Source organism: Lissotriton vulgaris, chromosome 10 (genome assembly GCF_964263255.1).
Source record: "Lissotriton vulgaris chromosome 10, aLisVul1.2, whole genome shotgun sequence".
Classification (NCBI taxonomy): Eukaryota; Metazoa; Chordata; class Amphibia; order Caudata; family Salamandridae; genus Lissotriton; species Lissotriton vulgaris.
The window spans coordinates 845,375,487-845,393,048 of record NC_141698.1 but is presented as its reverse complement, the minus strand read 5'-3'; the positions used below and the strand labels follow the sequence as shown (position 1 = coordinate 845,393,048).

The following is a 17,562-nucleotide window of genomic DNA, read 5'->3' as shown; positions in this document are numbered from 1 at the left end:
GCCCACGCCGACCACCTCCGCACTTATGGGAACGGGAGGAACCGTGGCACTAGCTTGGTCACCGTGTAAACAATTGGCTAATAATATACATACATCAGGGAAGAGCAGTAAAAAAGACACCAAACCAATAATTAAAAAAGTATGAAATTTCATTTAATTAATCCACCCAAAATCCATGTATAAAAACAATTAATAAAATACAAAAATAATACACAGTGAATATGTTAAAAACAACTAACTAATGCAGTATTCAGTATGTCCCATACAAAATTATTTTTGTAACATAATATCTATATTGTGGCAAACAGGTAGTTCAAAACTACCTGTTTGCCATACTGAATACTGCATTAGTTAGTTGTTTTTAACATATTCACTGTGTATTATTTTTGTATTTTATTAATTGTTTTTATACATGGATTTTGGGTGGATTAATTAAATGAAATTTCATACTTTTTTAATTATTGGTTTGGTGTCTTTTTTACTGCTCTTCCCTGATGTATGTATATTATTAGCCAATTGTTTACACTGTCTATTTCCCTGTACTGTGAATTAAGTTTCTGAACAGGGGGTCCTTGTTATTTACACTACTAGCTTGGTCACCCACTGCACATCTGCTCACTTGGTCGCCTTATTCTCCGCACACGCAGCCTCCACTCGTTTATGCGGGCCCAACGACTCCGGCTCCTGGCCTCTGGGTCTCCAGGTGTCCGTGGCTTCCGCTGTGGCTCGTCACTTCCGCACTTCCGAAAACTGCCTAGACTCAGAGAGAGACCGGACGGAGTGCACATTAAGCTCTTCCAGTTGTTCCCATTTGCATGGCCCAATGTGATGTAGGTAATGGACGCAGCACCCAGAGAAGGAAATCCCATCTACCAGGTTCCAAATCTTTATTTTGACCAACATTTAAATGTGTTTTTTTTTCTCTTCGAATGCAGAAGAGATGCTACCAGTCTCTGCTGGCTACATCCGGCATTATTTTTTATTTAATCGCTAGAATTTGCCTTGTTAGTTCCGCTGTCCATAGGTAATCTTCCTCTGAAACAGCTACGCTCCACCTTTGGATCCGTTAGAAGCCGTTTAAAACTGGTCACCTGCGATTTCTGACCGAGAACACACAGACAAACAATTCTGACAATAATTAATGTGCCTGAAACTAAACTTAATAATTAATGTGCTTAAAACGAAACTTCCTCAGTGAAAGCTTAACACAAAACGAATATATATTTTGGATCAAAATGAAATGTGACAAATGTAGAACTTTCAAAAGGCAACATTAATGAGATTGTAAAATCGTAGCTGCTACTCCAGTGTTATTTCACACAATGGAGCCAAGGGGATTCCCAAACTCGTGTTTTTTGCCGCCCTCCTCCTTTTGCCGCCCTAGTCTTGCCTAATGGTAGAAACGAAGATATCCAACACCACAACAAGTAGGGTTAAAGGATGCACATTCTGCCTCAGTGGATCAAACTGTGGGACATATAGATTTTAGCTGCATTGTATCCATGAAGGTTGCCAAACAAAGGTTATCTATGCAGGCCTTCCAGTTGAGCAGAGCAGTGCATTGGGGTGGGTCAGTGTTACTCAATCTATGGCCGGGTGGAGGGGGGCGTCAGCGGCCCCCCTGAGCTTTACACGCGGTCCCCTGGTGAACAGCAGCACTGGACTGCTGTTTAGTTGACAGAGCAAAGACATTCAGTAAGATGGTAAATACACGGACAAGCATTTATTTACATGCTAACTGACAGAAAAGAAAAGAATAAAACAAGGTGCCCTGCAACATTTAACTTTATTCGTGCACCAAATGTGTAGAAATATGAGTCTCTTCAAAATAAAAAAAACAGTGTTTTATCCTTATTATGCAGAAGCGATTCAGCTTGGTACATCAGATACCATCAGTGCATTGAGAAGTATTTTAAAAGGGATAGTTCTCAAACATGAATGCAAAACTTTTATGCCTCCCGCCACCCTAACAACAATGCAAATCGTCCTCTAAGAGGCATGTAAATTGTTATGTGGGCCCCTCTGGGTGGCCTGAATTGTTAATACAATAGAACAACATTATAGTTAATTAAATCAAACCCTTAAGGTTTTATACAGTGAACATCCTGCACTCATGTGCTTCAAGGTGTTCATATGCCATCATGAAAAAAATTGAGGCAAAGCGAAACCAAACAACTGCCTAGGATCACACGATTTGGTCAAGAGAGAAGCCGGGATGGATTCCAGGTTTTATAGTTTCACATTGTACAAATCGATTGTACTCTAATTGTGTAGAAGTTACTTCCTTGTACAGGGTACTGATAACAAGCAGGGAAGGCTTACCCCTATGTGTAGCAGAGGGACAGTGACTCGGATACAGCATAACACAGTATTGCCACGTATGTGATTCTTATAGGGGTGGAGAAGTGTGGCTCAATGATTAGAGCAGCAGACCCTGATGCAGAGGTCTAGCCCGGGACCAGGGTTCAATTCCCTGTCTCGGCGGGTCTTGGGCACAAAATTCTACGGACCTGATAATTTTCGCCTCGGTGCCTATTCCAATCATGGAGTCCTACTCTGCAACTCTGGGCAATAGCTTGCTTAATCTCCACAACGGCCCCCACAACGCTAAGGATGCCTGGCCTCCACCTTGGGGGTGCCCAGGAGTAGACGCCTCAAAGGGAAAGCCAGGATGGGTTCCACAGCGGTATTCGTACAAGCACCTTGAGACCCTTGCGGGTGAGTAGTGTGCTATACAAGTATCAATTTACAATTTATAGAGTAGGGGCTTCAGAGGGTCGTATGGAATGAAACTCTCAAAATACCCCCATGACTCACTCCCCATACAAAATACATACTTCACTTCCCCTACACCGACTTTACACCCCCACGCCTCAACTCAATCTATGTTGCCCTCGGTCCCACCACAGACCATACTTTTTGGTTCCCTGGGCAAACCTTTCAGGGTACCGATGAGGTAGATGAAGTGCATTTATTTATTTATGCATGCATAACAATATAGCGAACTGGTACTTCTTTGACCTGCAATTCGCTTTATTTCCCAGCCCAGCGCTACAAAACGTTAACCCCACTGCTGATTAATTCTGCTATTGCGCCTATTCATTTCCATCGTGTGGGGAGAGTGTTCATATCTATTACATTAAGACGACAGACATTTTGTGTTTTTAAGGTATGTCGCAATTTCATTGAGCCTGTACTACTCACAGAGATTGTATGGCCTTCCTGTGCTTCGATCAACCAAGAACAATGGCTGAGACCGCTGTATGGTGCGGGGTAATTGGGACTTGTAATAGTTCCACCATCACCTGTCTGTACACCACCACAATCTGAAATGAAATGATCAAATGTTGATATGACAAGCATTTACTTTTGAAATTCCATGTTTCCAATGTTGCTGACTCGCTGAACATTCATTTAGCTTAAAAAAAACAACAACAATAGGATAATTATATTTTTGTTGAACTCCTAGTTAGAGATCAATTCAGATGCAATTGTTATGAATTAAATGCTGCATAAAAACGATTATTTGCACTAGGTCTGGTCATATTTCCAATAAAAAAAGCTTAAATACATGGCATGCCTACATCCAGAGCCTGCAGTACATTGTTATGACACTTGCTAGATATTTTGGTATTTTATCTTGGGTTAGTCATATTTACCAAATTAAAAACACAATGTACCATAGCATGCTAATATATGTAAATAATGATCTTAGTATAGGTACAATCAAACAAAGTGCTTCTACTCTGAAGACATTCCATGAATGTAGGTCGCCTCTGTTTCTATTAACCCCTTGCGTGCTGCCTTCGGCCGACGGGAGCACTACCTCGCTATTGCTGCCGTCGGCCAACGGCCGACGCAGCCCCACCCACCCAATAGAACGCCGGCACCGCAGCGGAAAAACCGCTGCGGTTAAGGTGTTAATTAAAGGAATAATGGAAATAAACTATCAGGCCTCTTACTGTGCAGCACACACCCCGTTGCGAAGAAATAGCTGTGCCACTTTACATGCCACCAGTCCATCAATTCAGAGTGAAGACTAATTACAACCAAAGCTGGCAAAGCCAATAAGTCTCTCCTATATGAGATCCATTGGCTTTGTCAATATTTTTTATTAGCCATGTGATGCAACCGAGTGGCAGAAACTGATAAGATAAGCGAAAAGACATGGTAAACGTTCAGTGGTTCATAGTTTTTCTTTTTTCACTTCAGCATGCTGTACAACATGGCTAAAACACATTGATATGGCAAAATGGCACCTGATCATGCAAGAGCTATTTGACTTTGTCAATATATGTACATGTGTTTTTTAAAATAATTATTTTGGATGCAGCGGGAGGAGACTAATTAAACAAAGGCAAACAATACTTGGCCCATGCTCCACAGAAGGGAGGAACAAATTAATGGAAGGAGAAACCAGCATGTGCTGGCCAATCAGGAGCCAGGAAATTAGACTGATAAGGAAGCCAATGAATATTGAGCAACGTGCCAGCTCCATGCTTCCTTATATTTAGCTAAATGTCTTAAAACCGACACCGCCTATGCTGTCTCAAGCGAGACCCAGAAATGAATTAATCAGCCGGTTTGCTCTATCAGGTAGATAAATGGGGCCAAGTAACCCATTATAATATATGTTATTCTGCAATATTGATGCTTGGATGGAGTATTTCAATAAATCTTGCAAAACTAATGATTGCATATTATACTAATTAATTATTTAATAACACATGCCAGAAGTAACACAATTGGGGTTAGGGCCATTTGGATTTTTTTATGATTAACTTGGGTATACCAGAGACCAATAGCCCAGTCACATAACACACCCCTGAAGTAAATGTACTATTTGTTCAATTTACATAGGTCTTTGTTTAACTTTCATTTGATGATCAAATTATTATCAGTAAAACTTCGCAAAGAATTTGAGGACATTTCTTATTTCCCTCTCAATGAGTATATTTATGGCACAACGGTCTCAATATTTGCTCACACTGACATAGATGGTTATTCCCAATCCGATGAGATTGATTTTCCACTTGAAAACTAAACATGCATTTAAATACTGACACAATGTTTAACCGATCCAGTCTGGACGATATTTAAAAAAAAAAATATTTCACAATTTTTAAGCAGCTAACCACCAGCCATACTGCGCTTTCTGAGAATATTGTAGCCTGGTAGAACCTAATAATATTGTCATGTTGCCTACCCATACCCCCAACAATTTGTTGGGGGTAGGGGTAGGCAAAACCAATGGACAAGCACTGATACAGGAGGAGGAGCAGGAAGGGGAAGCGACAACTATGGGCAAGCAATGACATTCAAGTGGAGTAAGTCACAACTGGCAAACAATGCAGGCGGGGGGATGGGGAACAAGCAACAATGACAACAATAGGAGAAGAAAAAAACCTCAATCCCTGCATGAGCAGCGGGAGGACACTAATTAAACAAAGGCAAACAGTACTTGGCCCATGCTCCACAGAAGGGAGGAACAAATGAAGGGAAGGGGAAACCAGCATGTGCTGGCCAATCAGGAGCCAGCAAATGAGAGTGATAAGGAAGCCAATGAATATTGAGCAACGGGCCAGCTCCATGTTTCCTTTTATTTAGCTAACTGTCTTACAACCGACACCTCCTATGCTGTCTCAAGCGAGACCTAGAAATGAACTAATCAGCCTGTTTTCTCTATCAGGTAGATAAATGGGGCCAAGTAACCCATCATAATATATGGTATTCTGCAATATTGATGCTTGGATGGAGTATTTCAATAAATCTTGCAAAACTAACAATTGCATATTATACTAATTAATTATTCAATAACACATGCCAGAAGTAACACAATTGGGTTTAGGGCCATTTGGAATTATTTATGATTAACTTGGTTATACCAGAGACCAATAACCCAGTCACATAACACACCCCTAAAGTAAATGTACCATTTGTTCAATTTACATAAGTCTTTGTTTAACTCTCATTTGATTATCAAATTATTATCAGTAAAAGTCTGCAAAGAATTTGAGGACATTTCTTATTTCCCTCTCAATGAGTATATTTATGGCTCACAGGTCTCAATATTTGCTCACACTGACTTAGATGGTTATTCCCAATCCGATACGATTGATTTTCCACTTGAAAACTAAACATTCATTTAAATACTGACACAATGTTTAACTGATCAAGTCTGGATGATATTTTTAAAATGTCCTATCACCATTTTTAAGCAGCTAACCAACAGCCATACTGCGCTTTCTAAGATTATTGTAAACTGGTAGAACCTAATAATATTGTCATGTTGTAAGATAAAAACTTGTTTTCACAAAATGTCAACATGCAAAATGTTTCTTTATTCGAGCACTATTTACCTGTAAACATGTATTCTGCATCAAAACCAAGGTCCTCCACTTGGGAATTTGTAACAAAATGAACCCAAACCAGAGGAGTTGCCATTACAAGGGGATATGAAGGCATGGAGCGGCCACACAGTCGTGTTATCAGTTCCCCGTCTGCATCATCTGAACAGAAATATATAAAACATATGGGTAATTAATTCCTCAATCATTTGTAGAGAAAGTATTACTGAAAGCTGATTAAATGCAAAAAATGTGCATTATGCAAATACAAAATGAATATTTCAGGCATAGAAAAAGGACAGGGTACATGATGAGATCTCAATGGAACAAGCAATGTCAGAAAGTTTAATATGTAGCGTGAAAAGTTGTGGAAACTAGCTGAAATGGCTGTTAGCATCGGCTGAAGTCATTTTGTTTTTGGTGGCCATTTTAGTTAGACATAGGCTTGCCATGTGCTTTCTCCCTCTTCACTGTTGCCTGCCATTGTATTCTGCTTAAGTCATCAGTTAGTCAACTGCTTCAGCATTGAGCCAGTGCCTTTTGCATGCTCAGAAAAACCTGTAGCTGCCAGAAATGACTCCCCTACCACTTTGTTGAGCAAGTAATTTTTGTATACCCATATTAGTCAATAACTATTCTTGTATGTGCCAAAACCTCCCCTTGGTCTTATGCTGACAATGCAACAAATGTATATATAAGTCCCCTGGTTTCTGTACTCCTTGGACTGCCTCATACAGTGGCCTGAGGGTACCGTATTGACGCAGTCTCCCTCATGTGAGGTTAATAAATGTATTCTCTTTAATATTACAGCTTCCATGCCAATCTCTTCTTTGTTGGTTTAAGGACCAGTGCATCAGTGATCCCCTAAAAAGTCTTTTTATTCTACGAATGTGGGCCTCATCAGAGACCCAGCCATCCAAGAGTGCCGTCGTGACGGAAAGGCAGGAATCCACTGAGGCAGCTACCCTGCATGAGGAGACCCTTTGTCTTTGCAGACCAACGTGTTCTTTGGTTTTCCTGATCTGACCCTCTAGGTGATGGCCCCTCCCGACTGAGATCTTCTTTGGCGTGAATATTTCAAAACGACCGTTAGGTTACTCAGAACTTGGCAGTTGGAAGCTGGAGACTTTGGTTTAGTAAGGTTGCTGTAGCAACACTTTTATTTGGAATAGCTTGGCCAAGATTCTGGTTTGTTTGTTTGCTGCAGCAAATAAAAGCAAGTAATGAGATTGTTCTCTACTTTTGGATAATTATCAGGAATTACGTTTTGATTATATTACATTGCATTGTAATATTTTTGGCCTGGCTGCTCCTAGCACACTTCGTAGAAAGGGTTGCTGTCTTGGAGGTACCAATATGGATTTAGAAAATACTCAGCTGATTCCCCTAGATGGGAAACCTAAATAGGTTTATATACATTAAATATGGCATTTCTTCCATAATGTATAGTACACTGTGGAATAAATATATATATAAATAAAAAGGATCCTGATCTGGGCACTTAGTAAAATTCATAAATGATGATATGGAGCGCTTTTGAGTGTTCTGCTAGCCCAACTGGTAATTTGGTATATTTTGGAAAGAGGTCTGAGGCTCGAGCCTGTTTTTTTTATAACATGGCAGTCTTTTGGCTGTCTAATTGTCTTGGTGTAATCTCTGTACTTTTTTTAGAGTCCTTTTATTTGTAAATATGATTTACAATTGATATTTACAAATGGTTTGGTTTGAGTACAGTCTCTGGGCTGTCTCTTGCTTTTGTCTTAAGTGTTGATTTGTGGGTTGATTAGTTTTTTGAGTGTCTATGTGGTTTGTGAAGTACTTGTTTCAGTGTGTAGTGACTGAGGGGGTCATTAGGATTGCGGTTTTTCCGCATCCTCTGGGCCGGCGGAAGTGTCCGCCGGCCCGGAGGATGCGGAAAAACCGCTGCGGAGCCTTCAAAGACCCCCCCGCCACATTAGGATGGCTGGGGGGTCAGGAAGACCGTCCACCGCTTTTCCGCCGCGGTCGCCTTACGACCGCGGCGAAAAAGCTCTAAAATGGAGGCGTTGTCTAACAGACAGCGTCAGCCATATTAGGATGGGGGTGAACAGATGCCTTCCCGCGGCGGCTTTTCCGCCCTGGAAAGGCATACAGTGATTTCTTTGGGGGCCCGCTGCAGGCCCCCAGGGTGACGGGGTGGGAGGTGCACATGGGGGGTACCTATGGTACCCCCCTGCATTTGCATGCACAAAGCGGCAGGCACTGCGCGGTGCCTGCCGCTTTATGCATGCAAATGCGAAGCATGCATTTTTAACATTGCGGCGGGTGCTGCTTCAAGCAGCACCCGCCGCAATGTTAAACATAAAGGATGCGACCACCAGGGTGGCGGTCACATCCTAATTTGCACGGAGGGACCGCCGCTGCCCCTGCGGACGGTCCCTCCTCCTCTGGGGTGGCTGACGGACGCAGGTCCGTCCGCCATCCTAATAGGGCCCTATGTTTTTTGTGTAAGAATGGCTGTAACAAGCAGTGTTGTGTGTTCTGTGTTTATGACCCCCTTCTTGAAATTGCCTGGAATTAGCTCAATTTGGTTTGTTGTCGTAATTCTGTTCTGCAAATGTGATTTAAAGAATTACATTTTAAAAATTCAAGGAATGAATTTTGTAACATATGCTAATTAGCTGCACGCTACCATTGAAAGTAAAACAGTAACAAAGTATAGATGTGTAAATATTGCCACAATGGTAAAGAAACATTAGAATTAACACTCAATAGGAAAAAATAGGCCTCATAGAAAGAAAGACAAAAAAACAAATTTGTGCGCTTTACACACCTAGGACTCAATATAATTGTTACAGCAGTATCCTTAGATACATTATACTAATATTAAAAGGTATTCACATTATCTGAGTAATTAGTTCCTGCTAAAATAAAAAGTGCCACTTGTTTACATTCCAACACAATTAATTTGTGCTAGCTTGGCATGCCTGTGGTTTAAATAGACTACACGGTGCTCATTCCCTGCGCTACAAAAAGAGCTTTTAAACAGCTGTTTAAAGCTGTCTGAAGGAAGCTGTCTGTCAGAACAGACGGAGGTCAAACTTTTTCAGGACGTTACAATACAGCGAAGGATATTTCTCCTGAAAAAGGCATAGAAGTTGAGCCCTGCTGGTTGTAAAGCACAGCTGAGTAAACAACAGAAGGCTATGACCGGCCACAAGCTACAGGTCAAACTGTGAGAACTAGGTTTTATATTGGTACAGCATGATGTGAAAGCAAGTCTGTTTAAAGACTACTTATTTTGAAAAGTTAGAAATACAGCTTTATTATTTTGGATAAAAAAAAGGATTAAAAGCAAGGACTTTCTTTCTTGTTGCTTTTTTAAATAAACATATGTGGATCGGATGGTAAATAAATTCTGCACTTTAAAAAAGTGACACAAACTATTTTATGTTTCAGTACAGCTTCTGTGCTTAGTGTTATAAATACATGCATTTAAAAGCAAAAGGAACAGAATGTGGCTTGCTTTTCCCATGTGTCAACATAAAAAAGGACTACATGAAAAATAATTATTAACAATACTTGCATTAAAACGTTTTTGAATTTGTTATGATCTTTATAATGTCTAATAATCCTACTGTGAAAATATATAGGCTCCTAGCATCAGAGTTGAGTTTGAGTAGCACTTTACCACAATGTGGGGAGTGAAATGTGAAATTTCATTTTACCCAGACGTATAAAAACGTATTTTATAAGCATGTACCTTATACATTTCTGACCCCCCACCCCTGGGATATCGAGGGGAGACCCTAAGGGGTCCCTAATATGCCAAAACATTGTAGGTTATCCGTTTCTAAGTGCCCCTACCACCAAATTTGAGTTTGGGCACAATTTACTTTTTAAAAGCAGTCCTGGCACCCAGGGCTGTTTTCAAAATGATCTCAGGCTTCAGCAGTGCACACATGGACGTGCAGGAAAAGCAGCTGGCCCGAAACTGCTAGAAAGCACACCCCACACTGCACATGAATACAAAGAAGTATAAAAAAAGCAGAAGTTAGATCCCACCTTTAAAATTATTAGCACACAGGTACGGAACAGGATTGCTTTTCAACTGTGCTTTTCCAGAGTTACTGGACGCGCTAAAAGGAAAGGGAGGCTTGCTGCTCACTGCACTGCTTTTGTTTTTCTGGCACAAACACCCTGGCGGGAGCATAAGCCAAGAGCCACGGACGATTCCCAGCTAATGCACACCCCACAGCAGCTGTTGCAGTCACCATCCACCCTAGTGGGACCACAAGTCCTAGGGTGCAACAGGAGCTAACATCATCTCCACCCCCATTGCTACAGCTGCAACAGGTGAGGGGGAGGAGTCATCACTGCTCTACATAGAGCAGCCTCACTAGACCGTGGGACGCGCGTGGGCCAAGGGCGGGCCAGTCCTTGCCCGTCAATGGCCGGAAGAGGCTGGGATGGGCCACCCCTCTAAGCTCCCCAAGGAGAGACAGATTAATCCTTGGAGAACAGACTCTACAAAAAATTTCAGGCCACTGGCACATAATATTAGTGGGTATTGTTTTGGCCTCCTTGCAAAATGGGGAGAAAAGCAGGGGTGGGGAACAGTGCAACCGGCCTCTTCTTTCCAGAAAATGTCAACAGACCGGATGTTACAGAAAGCCATTGGCGTAGTGGCAACTGAGATAGAACTAACAGAAAGACGATTGTCCATTACACCAGACCTAGCCGTTCCCCCCAGACCCCTCAACATAACAAGATCACCCCTGTCCACCGACCAGGAACACACAGGAACACACAAACAGTGTCCCAAGGACCCATACGGTGAGCATGAGGGATGAACTACACCCAGGGGGGGCCCATCCTAAAAAGGGAAACTAGCATCTAGGGGCCCCAAACATAAAGCCCCAACTCCTGAGACACCGAGCACTGCAAGGGCGGACGACCAAAGATCATCACCCAAAGGAGGCCTAGAACAGCCAGCCTGGTTTATGGACATGATGGTGGACATGCAGGTCCAAGTTAGGACAATTGTGAGGGACGTACTAAAAAACCTGTGGGGTCAGGTTGTAAGCCTCGCCAAATTGGTAGAATGCTGGGAGACAGGACTGAGTTGATTTTGAGGGAAAAGGAATTAGCCAATATAATGGTTCCCACAAGCCCCAGCCCTGAGCCCTTAAAGGTCAAAACGCTCCACCCTATTAGGGTACCAATACCCACTCAGGAGAAGGAGGGAAAGCAACCTAGTAGCCCCAAGGGGTTGGGGAAAGGAAGTAGTACTCAAGGTCAGGGGGCACAGTGGGGTAAAGCCAGCGACCCAGGGGTAGCAAGGCCCACTGTGAGTAATCCCGCTGGAGAGAGGGCCAGGCAGAAGAGCGTGGTACAGGAGGGACCCCACGAGGTAGGGAATGCCCTCCTGTGCATCAATCTCCCCCCGGCCTCATCCCCCTATGTAGTCATCCTAGCTGGAGTACCAGAATAAAAAAAAAGGGTCCAGGAAATCCTACTTTGATTTCAGGAACAAAACACAAGCAGCTCCACTATAGAGGCATAGATGAAATTCTTATGATTCATAGGGTGGATTGGGTGGGATGGAGGCCGAAAGATATATCTGGAGGCGGTGTTGTGATAAACTTTAATAATATGGCGCTTGTAGATTCCCTCTTAGATCGACAATATTATAGGATTGGGGGATCCATTAGCTCACTACCCTTAGCCTATTTCTACCCTCAGGCCAGATCCCGCAAAAACCTAGAGGACACAATCACATGTGGAGGGAAAGGCAACAGAACAATCAATTCTCCCCATTTGTGCAGACACAATCGTCTCCACTGTATTTTAATATCCCAGTAACCAATAGGTTCAGTCCTCTTGTGGCAGTGGATTGACTCTGGAAGGCAGAGCCTATAAATAAAGATTTAACACACTGTAGAGTGCGCACTGCCCAGCCAAGGGGGATCGATCAATGGAGAGACGCTCCAACTCGGCCCACGTCAACGAAGTGGGAAAACATAGTTCACCTGAGGGTAAATTGATAACAGACACCACAGGTACACAGAATAATTACACACCGTATAAGGACATGTTAATAGCTAAATCACCACTCTGGGAAGTAGCCTCTCCACTAGTAACCAAAAGCACCCATAGCTAGAAACCCAGCTCAAGTTTTCCTGGTTTAAAGGAGTGCTCTTTAGTGAGAAATGTCATCGAACTCCCCTGACAGGTAAATCTAGTACACCCCCCAAGTGTGAAATTACTTTCTTGGAACATAGCGGGACTTGCTTCCAAATTGAAAAGCCCGAACTGGATACTCTTCATTGAACATCACAAGATCTGCATGTTTCAAAAAACATGGGCTAGGGATGAACCAATTAGATCGGGTTATGCGTTTTTTAGTATGCCAGGGACCCATGTGGGGAGAGGTAGACCGTCAGGGGGCTTGTTCACTTGGGTTGGAGTTCACCTGGGTTGTGAGGCAAAACAAATTGAGAGTTCCTCAGCAGACATTCTTTGTGTCCTTTAACTTTTCAGACAAGGTCAAGTATTCTTTTAGTAAACATATATTCGCGAACAACACCCCGTGGTAAAGAGTCCATCACTCTCGACCAACTAAACACACTTCTCCCAACCATCCCTTCAGACTGTAGAGGAATCATTGGTGGCGAATTTAACTGCCAATTCGAGCCCCAGAACGTTCTGGCCTCAGGCACATTGGACGAGGAGGACCAATTTTGGTCCATCCCAGAGCCTAATATTCCCCACGTGAAGGCCTGGACTCCGCTAGTACTCCAGATATGCACCTTAACATTACATTTTTCACTGAGAGCATGTAATGAATGCACCACATCCGATAGTCTGGGGAAACACACTTATAACAGACTGAGACACACCTCAATTATTGATTATATAATGCTAGACTTTAAGTCTTGGCACATGATGATAGTTTTTAAAATTAGCCCACGCCACAATAGCGAACACGATGCTCTCATCCTAGAACTAGCGCTGCCATGTGGCAAAAGGGCGTCGGATAAGTTATCAGCACCAGTCCATAATCTCATCCACACCAACGGAGGAAGGAGAGTCCGCTGGGGTGAATTATCCCAATCCCAAGACAAACGGGCGACGCTTTACCATCAAGTAATCCCACACCTCTCAAGTACAATCCAAGCAGTAGAGAACAAAGGAGCCTACAATCCCCTCCCAAGGATTTTTAAAAATCATCAAGATTTGGTTGCCCCTCTGGCGGCCTTCTTTTATCAAACTAATAAGTCTAGGATACTGAGGAAAACCTAAGCTCCAATGGTTTAATGCTAGTTGCCGAGCTGCCAAATATGACTTGATCGCTGCCATTACGTCCAGTGATAGGGATATGATTAAAAAAGCAAGAGCATCATACAAGGGCGCCACGGCCAAAGCTAAAACATCTTGGGAAGCCCTAAAATGGGAGGATGCTAGGAATGCACTCACTTCACATGACCTTAGGTCCTTCTGGAACATCATAAACACCGGTTCACAGGCTGGTAGACCGGCCATTGCACCCAACATAGATGAAGGAGTATTGAAGGCCCATTTCGAAACCCTTTATACAAATGCTATGGAAGGGCAAGGGAGTGTGGCAGAGGCGGGAATAACTCCTGATGATGCCCCCCCAATCTCGGTGAGAGGAGTCACCGATGCTTTAGGAAAAATAACACCTGCCAAAGCGGCAGGATTGGACAGGATCGTTGGTGACCTCTTTTGCACTGAACCCACCATTTGGGCCACCTACCTGACCATTTTGTTCAATGCCATATTACAAGGTATGACAATGCCCACCACTTGGGCAGGGGCAGAAATAATCCCGATCTAGAAAAAGGGTTCCCTGCTTTTGCCTGCAAACTGTCGCCCAATTAGCCACATAGATGTTGGCCAGAAAATATTTACCCGAGTTTTATTGGTGCGTCTCCAAGCCTGGATGGAGGAACACAATATTCTTACTCCCCTACAAGCCTGGTTCAGAGCCAGAACATCAACGATTGACCAAATATTTAGGCTACAGCTGATCTTTTGGAAACCCGTCTACATCGAGGGTGGCAGCCTCAATCTTACTTTTGTAGACCTAAAATCTGCTTTTGACCTGGTACCAAGGGAGAAACTATGGGCAATTTTAACTGATATGGGAGTGCCAGCAGCTAAAACGCCTACATGAGAGTAATTTTGCTAGAGTTAGACATTGCAAAAACGGCAAGCTCACAGCCCCCCTGCCCGTAGAGAGAGCTATCTGCCAGGGCTGCGTTCTCGCACCCCCACTTTCATCTATTTTTATAATTGACCTAATAGACTCATTGATTGCAGGAAAGAACATCGCCGTCCCTAGGCTGGCGCAGCGTAAAATCCTAGCCCTGATGTTTGCAGATGAAACGCTATTGCTTGCTAAAACCCCTATGGGAATTCAGAGGATACTTGACAACTTTAGCGCCTTCTGCAAGCATCGGGTACTGAAGATTAACCTGCAAAAAACAAAGTACATGGCCTTTAATGTAGGTAACTCCACCCGCCCAATCCTTGCTTGGATGGTAAACTCCTGGAAAGGGTAACCATTTTTGAGTACTTGGGAATTACACTAACAAAAAAATGAATGGGGTGCCCAAATTGATAAAGCAGGGCTGAAACTAACCCAAACAACGGGGGGTATCTTAAAAGTATGTAGAAGTTGCACTGAGAAACTGGTAAGCCCAGTGGTAGACATTTATAAAGTCCAGGCCAGGAGTGCTGCTCTTTATGGAGCAGAACTATGGGGACACTGCGCTCCAGGCTCGCTAGTTCGCACAGAGAATTCTTTCATTATACATCTTATAGGCCTCCCCACTAGCACATCCCTAACACCGCTCCGCATGGATCTCGGGGTTAGACCTATCGCGGATGAGGTTACTCTCAGACCCCTTCTCTATTGGCACCCCCTCTGGAGCACTCCAGAATTGGCTGCATATTTCGACGAATTGATTGATGTGATGGGTCTCCGAGGTTCAGGGAAGATACCGTGGCTGGTCCACATTAAGAGCACATGTGAGGGTTAGGGTAGGGGTAATTTGTGGAGTTTAGCTGAAGAAACCTACCAAATGATCTCTAGAAACACCCTGGTAGAGAGCTATAGACAGCATAAGCTCAATGAGCTTGAATGTGGTCAGCCGTGGGACGCCTGACGGCGGACTTCCTGACAGCAAGAAACAGGTACAGCCTAGAACCGGTGTTGGACGACATCCAGCCACTCCTCGCAAAAAAGCTTTATTTACATTTTAGACATGGAGTCCTCCCGCTGTGCTCTTTCACTAGAAAATGGGAGGTAGCTATTAACAGTCGATGCCCAGCATGTAACATCTCTGATGAAACAGAACTCCATGGATTATTTTTTTGTAAGGGCTATAGGAGGGCTAGGTCACGCTGGTTACTCCAACTCTGTAGGAATCTGTGGTCCGGGGACTGTAGCGAAATGTATAGGCTGTTGAAATTTGACACACAAATGCATATTGTTTTCTCCATTTCACGGTTCGTATTCACCATGTGGGGCACACGTAAGGCCATCTTAAAAAAGATGGCACAACAGAATTACATTGTAGGAATTGTATGACTGTCTCAAACAATGTTCCTCTCCGGACCCAATTTGGCAAAATGCTGGAATGGTGTACTAGAACTGGATTACTGCTCTTTTTATGTCAATTTAAATCTGTGTCAATTTTATGATTTTATTGGGCGCTTTTATGATGCTTTTATGGCCTTGTGTGCTGAAATAAAGTTTTTATGAAATGAACTTGAATTGGTAAGCTGCATGGAAATAGCCTTGCATAGACATGGGACATCAGGTTTAAGGGGCAGATGTCGAGTTCTTTATTTAGCAGACCAGCAAAATGCCCACATTGGAGGGGTTTTTCTAATAGGTTTGCTTTAACACTTCCATTTCGGAAAAAATTCGGAAGGAAGGTATGACAGCGCAAAGATAAAAAGAAGCTTTGCTTATTATTTTTGGCAAAAGACCAGGCAGGTTTCGTGCAGTCATAAGAAGCAAAAGAAAGGCAGTAACGTATGAGGGCCCTGTGTAGAGCATAGCTCTGCCTTGCATATAGAAATATTGCTTTTAGTTTAAAGATTACTGTGCAAGGGCTACAATGAGGAGGCAATGAAATTCAGTTCCATTCATGCACCCTCATGTTGAACTAGTACAATTGCTAAAGGAATTGGTAGTTGGTTATTAATGTTTTCTAGTTAGCTCAATGTGCTATTTACCTCCTCCAAGTTTGTTTGTGCCCAGCTGCGACAGGAGGCATCCTGTTTCAGGCTACCTACTGTTGAATGGGGGAGGAGATTAGGGAAATTAGCTTCTGGGCAAATTAAGGGTAACTAAAATTAAGTAACACATTTTTTATTTATGTGCTCTCTTTCTCTTTCTTTCTCTCTCTCTCTCTCTCTCTCTCTCTCTCTCTCTTTCTCACTCTCTCTTGAGCCTGTCTAAGCTGTCTAGGAACGGCCATGAGACTTTTAATTGGCTATTCAGTAATACTGTTTTAAAATTGTAAGAATTAATAAAATGTATAAAAAATACTCCATGTTACTGCCCATCCTTTCTGATGAAATTATGAAAGGATGAGTCATCTAGATTGCTGTTCCCTTATTTGACCTTTAAAGAGGAACTATATGTGGGTAGTTTTTGTTCTAAAATTCTCAGGTGATAACACCATTATTGTTTATGTTATTCTCATGCTACATATAGTTTTACCAAGGCATTAATAGTCTCTTATTAGTCTGTGTAATTGAGATGACAGCCCTTATTAGAGCCGGTAAATAGCTGGAGAAATTCATGTACCCACTATGTTGAGGTATTGTTAATTATTTATGTAATAAGAATCCCTGTTAAATTAGCAGTTTTAGATTTTCCCGCTGCCCATAAAATGAGTGGATGGTCCTAAGCGTAAACATGTAGGTGTTTTTACATATGACTTATGAAACGCAAGCTTGTTAAGGCGTGGGAAGTACAAAAGAATGCTTGTTCTAAAAATTCCCTTTCTTGAGGTTTTTCAGATGAATAATATAGGAATACTCAAAGGTAAGGATTTAGAGTATGTCTGTATTGTTTTTCTTTTTCCCTCACAATTTAGTGAATAAATATAGACTTCCTTGGCTGCTTTAAATAGTGTAATGTTTTACTCTTGTCAGTTCACCAAAAAGTTCCTTTTATACTCGCTAACAGGTC

General features: G+C 42.6%; 1 protein-coding gene across 1 annotated transcript in view; it reads right to left on the bottom strand.

Moving 5' to 3' along the window:
* The window catches only part of CUBN (cubilin), a 1,372,460-nt gene that overhangs the window by 367,146 nt on the left and 987,752 nt on the right, over positions 1 to 17,562 (bottom strand). The window contains exons 51-52 of the mRNA XM_086941783.1: positions 6,360 to 6,509; positions 3,205 to 3,326 (exon numbers count right to left, since the gene is read on the bottom strand). Coding sequence (XP_086797909.1) covers positions 3,205 to 3,326; positions 6,360 to 6,509 — 272 coding nt within the window. The remainder of the gene's footprint in view (positions 1 to 3,204; positions 3,327 to 6,359; positions 6,510 to 17,562) is intronic.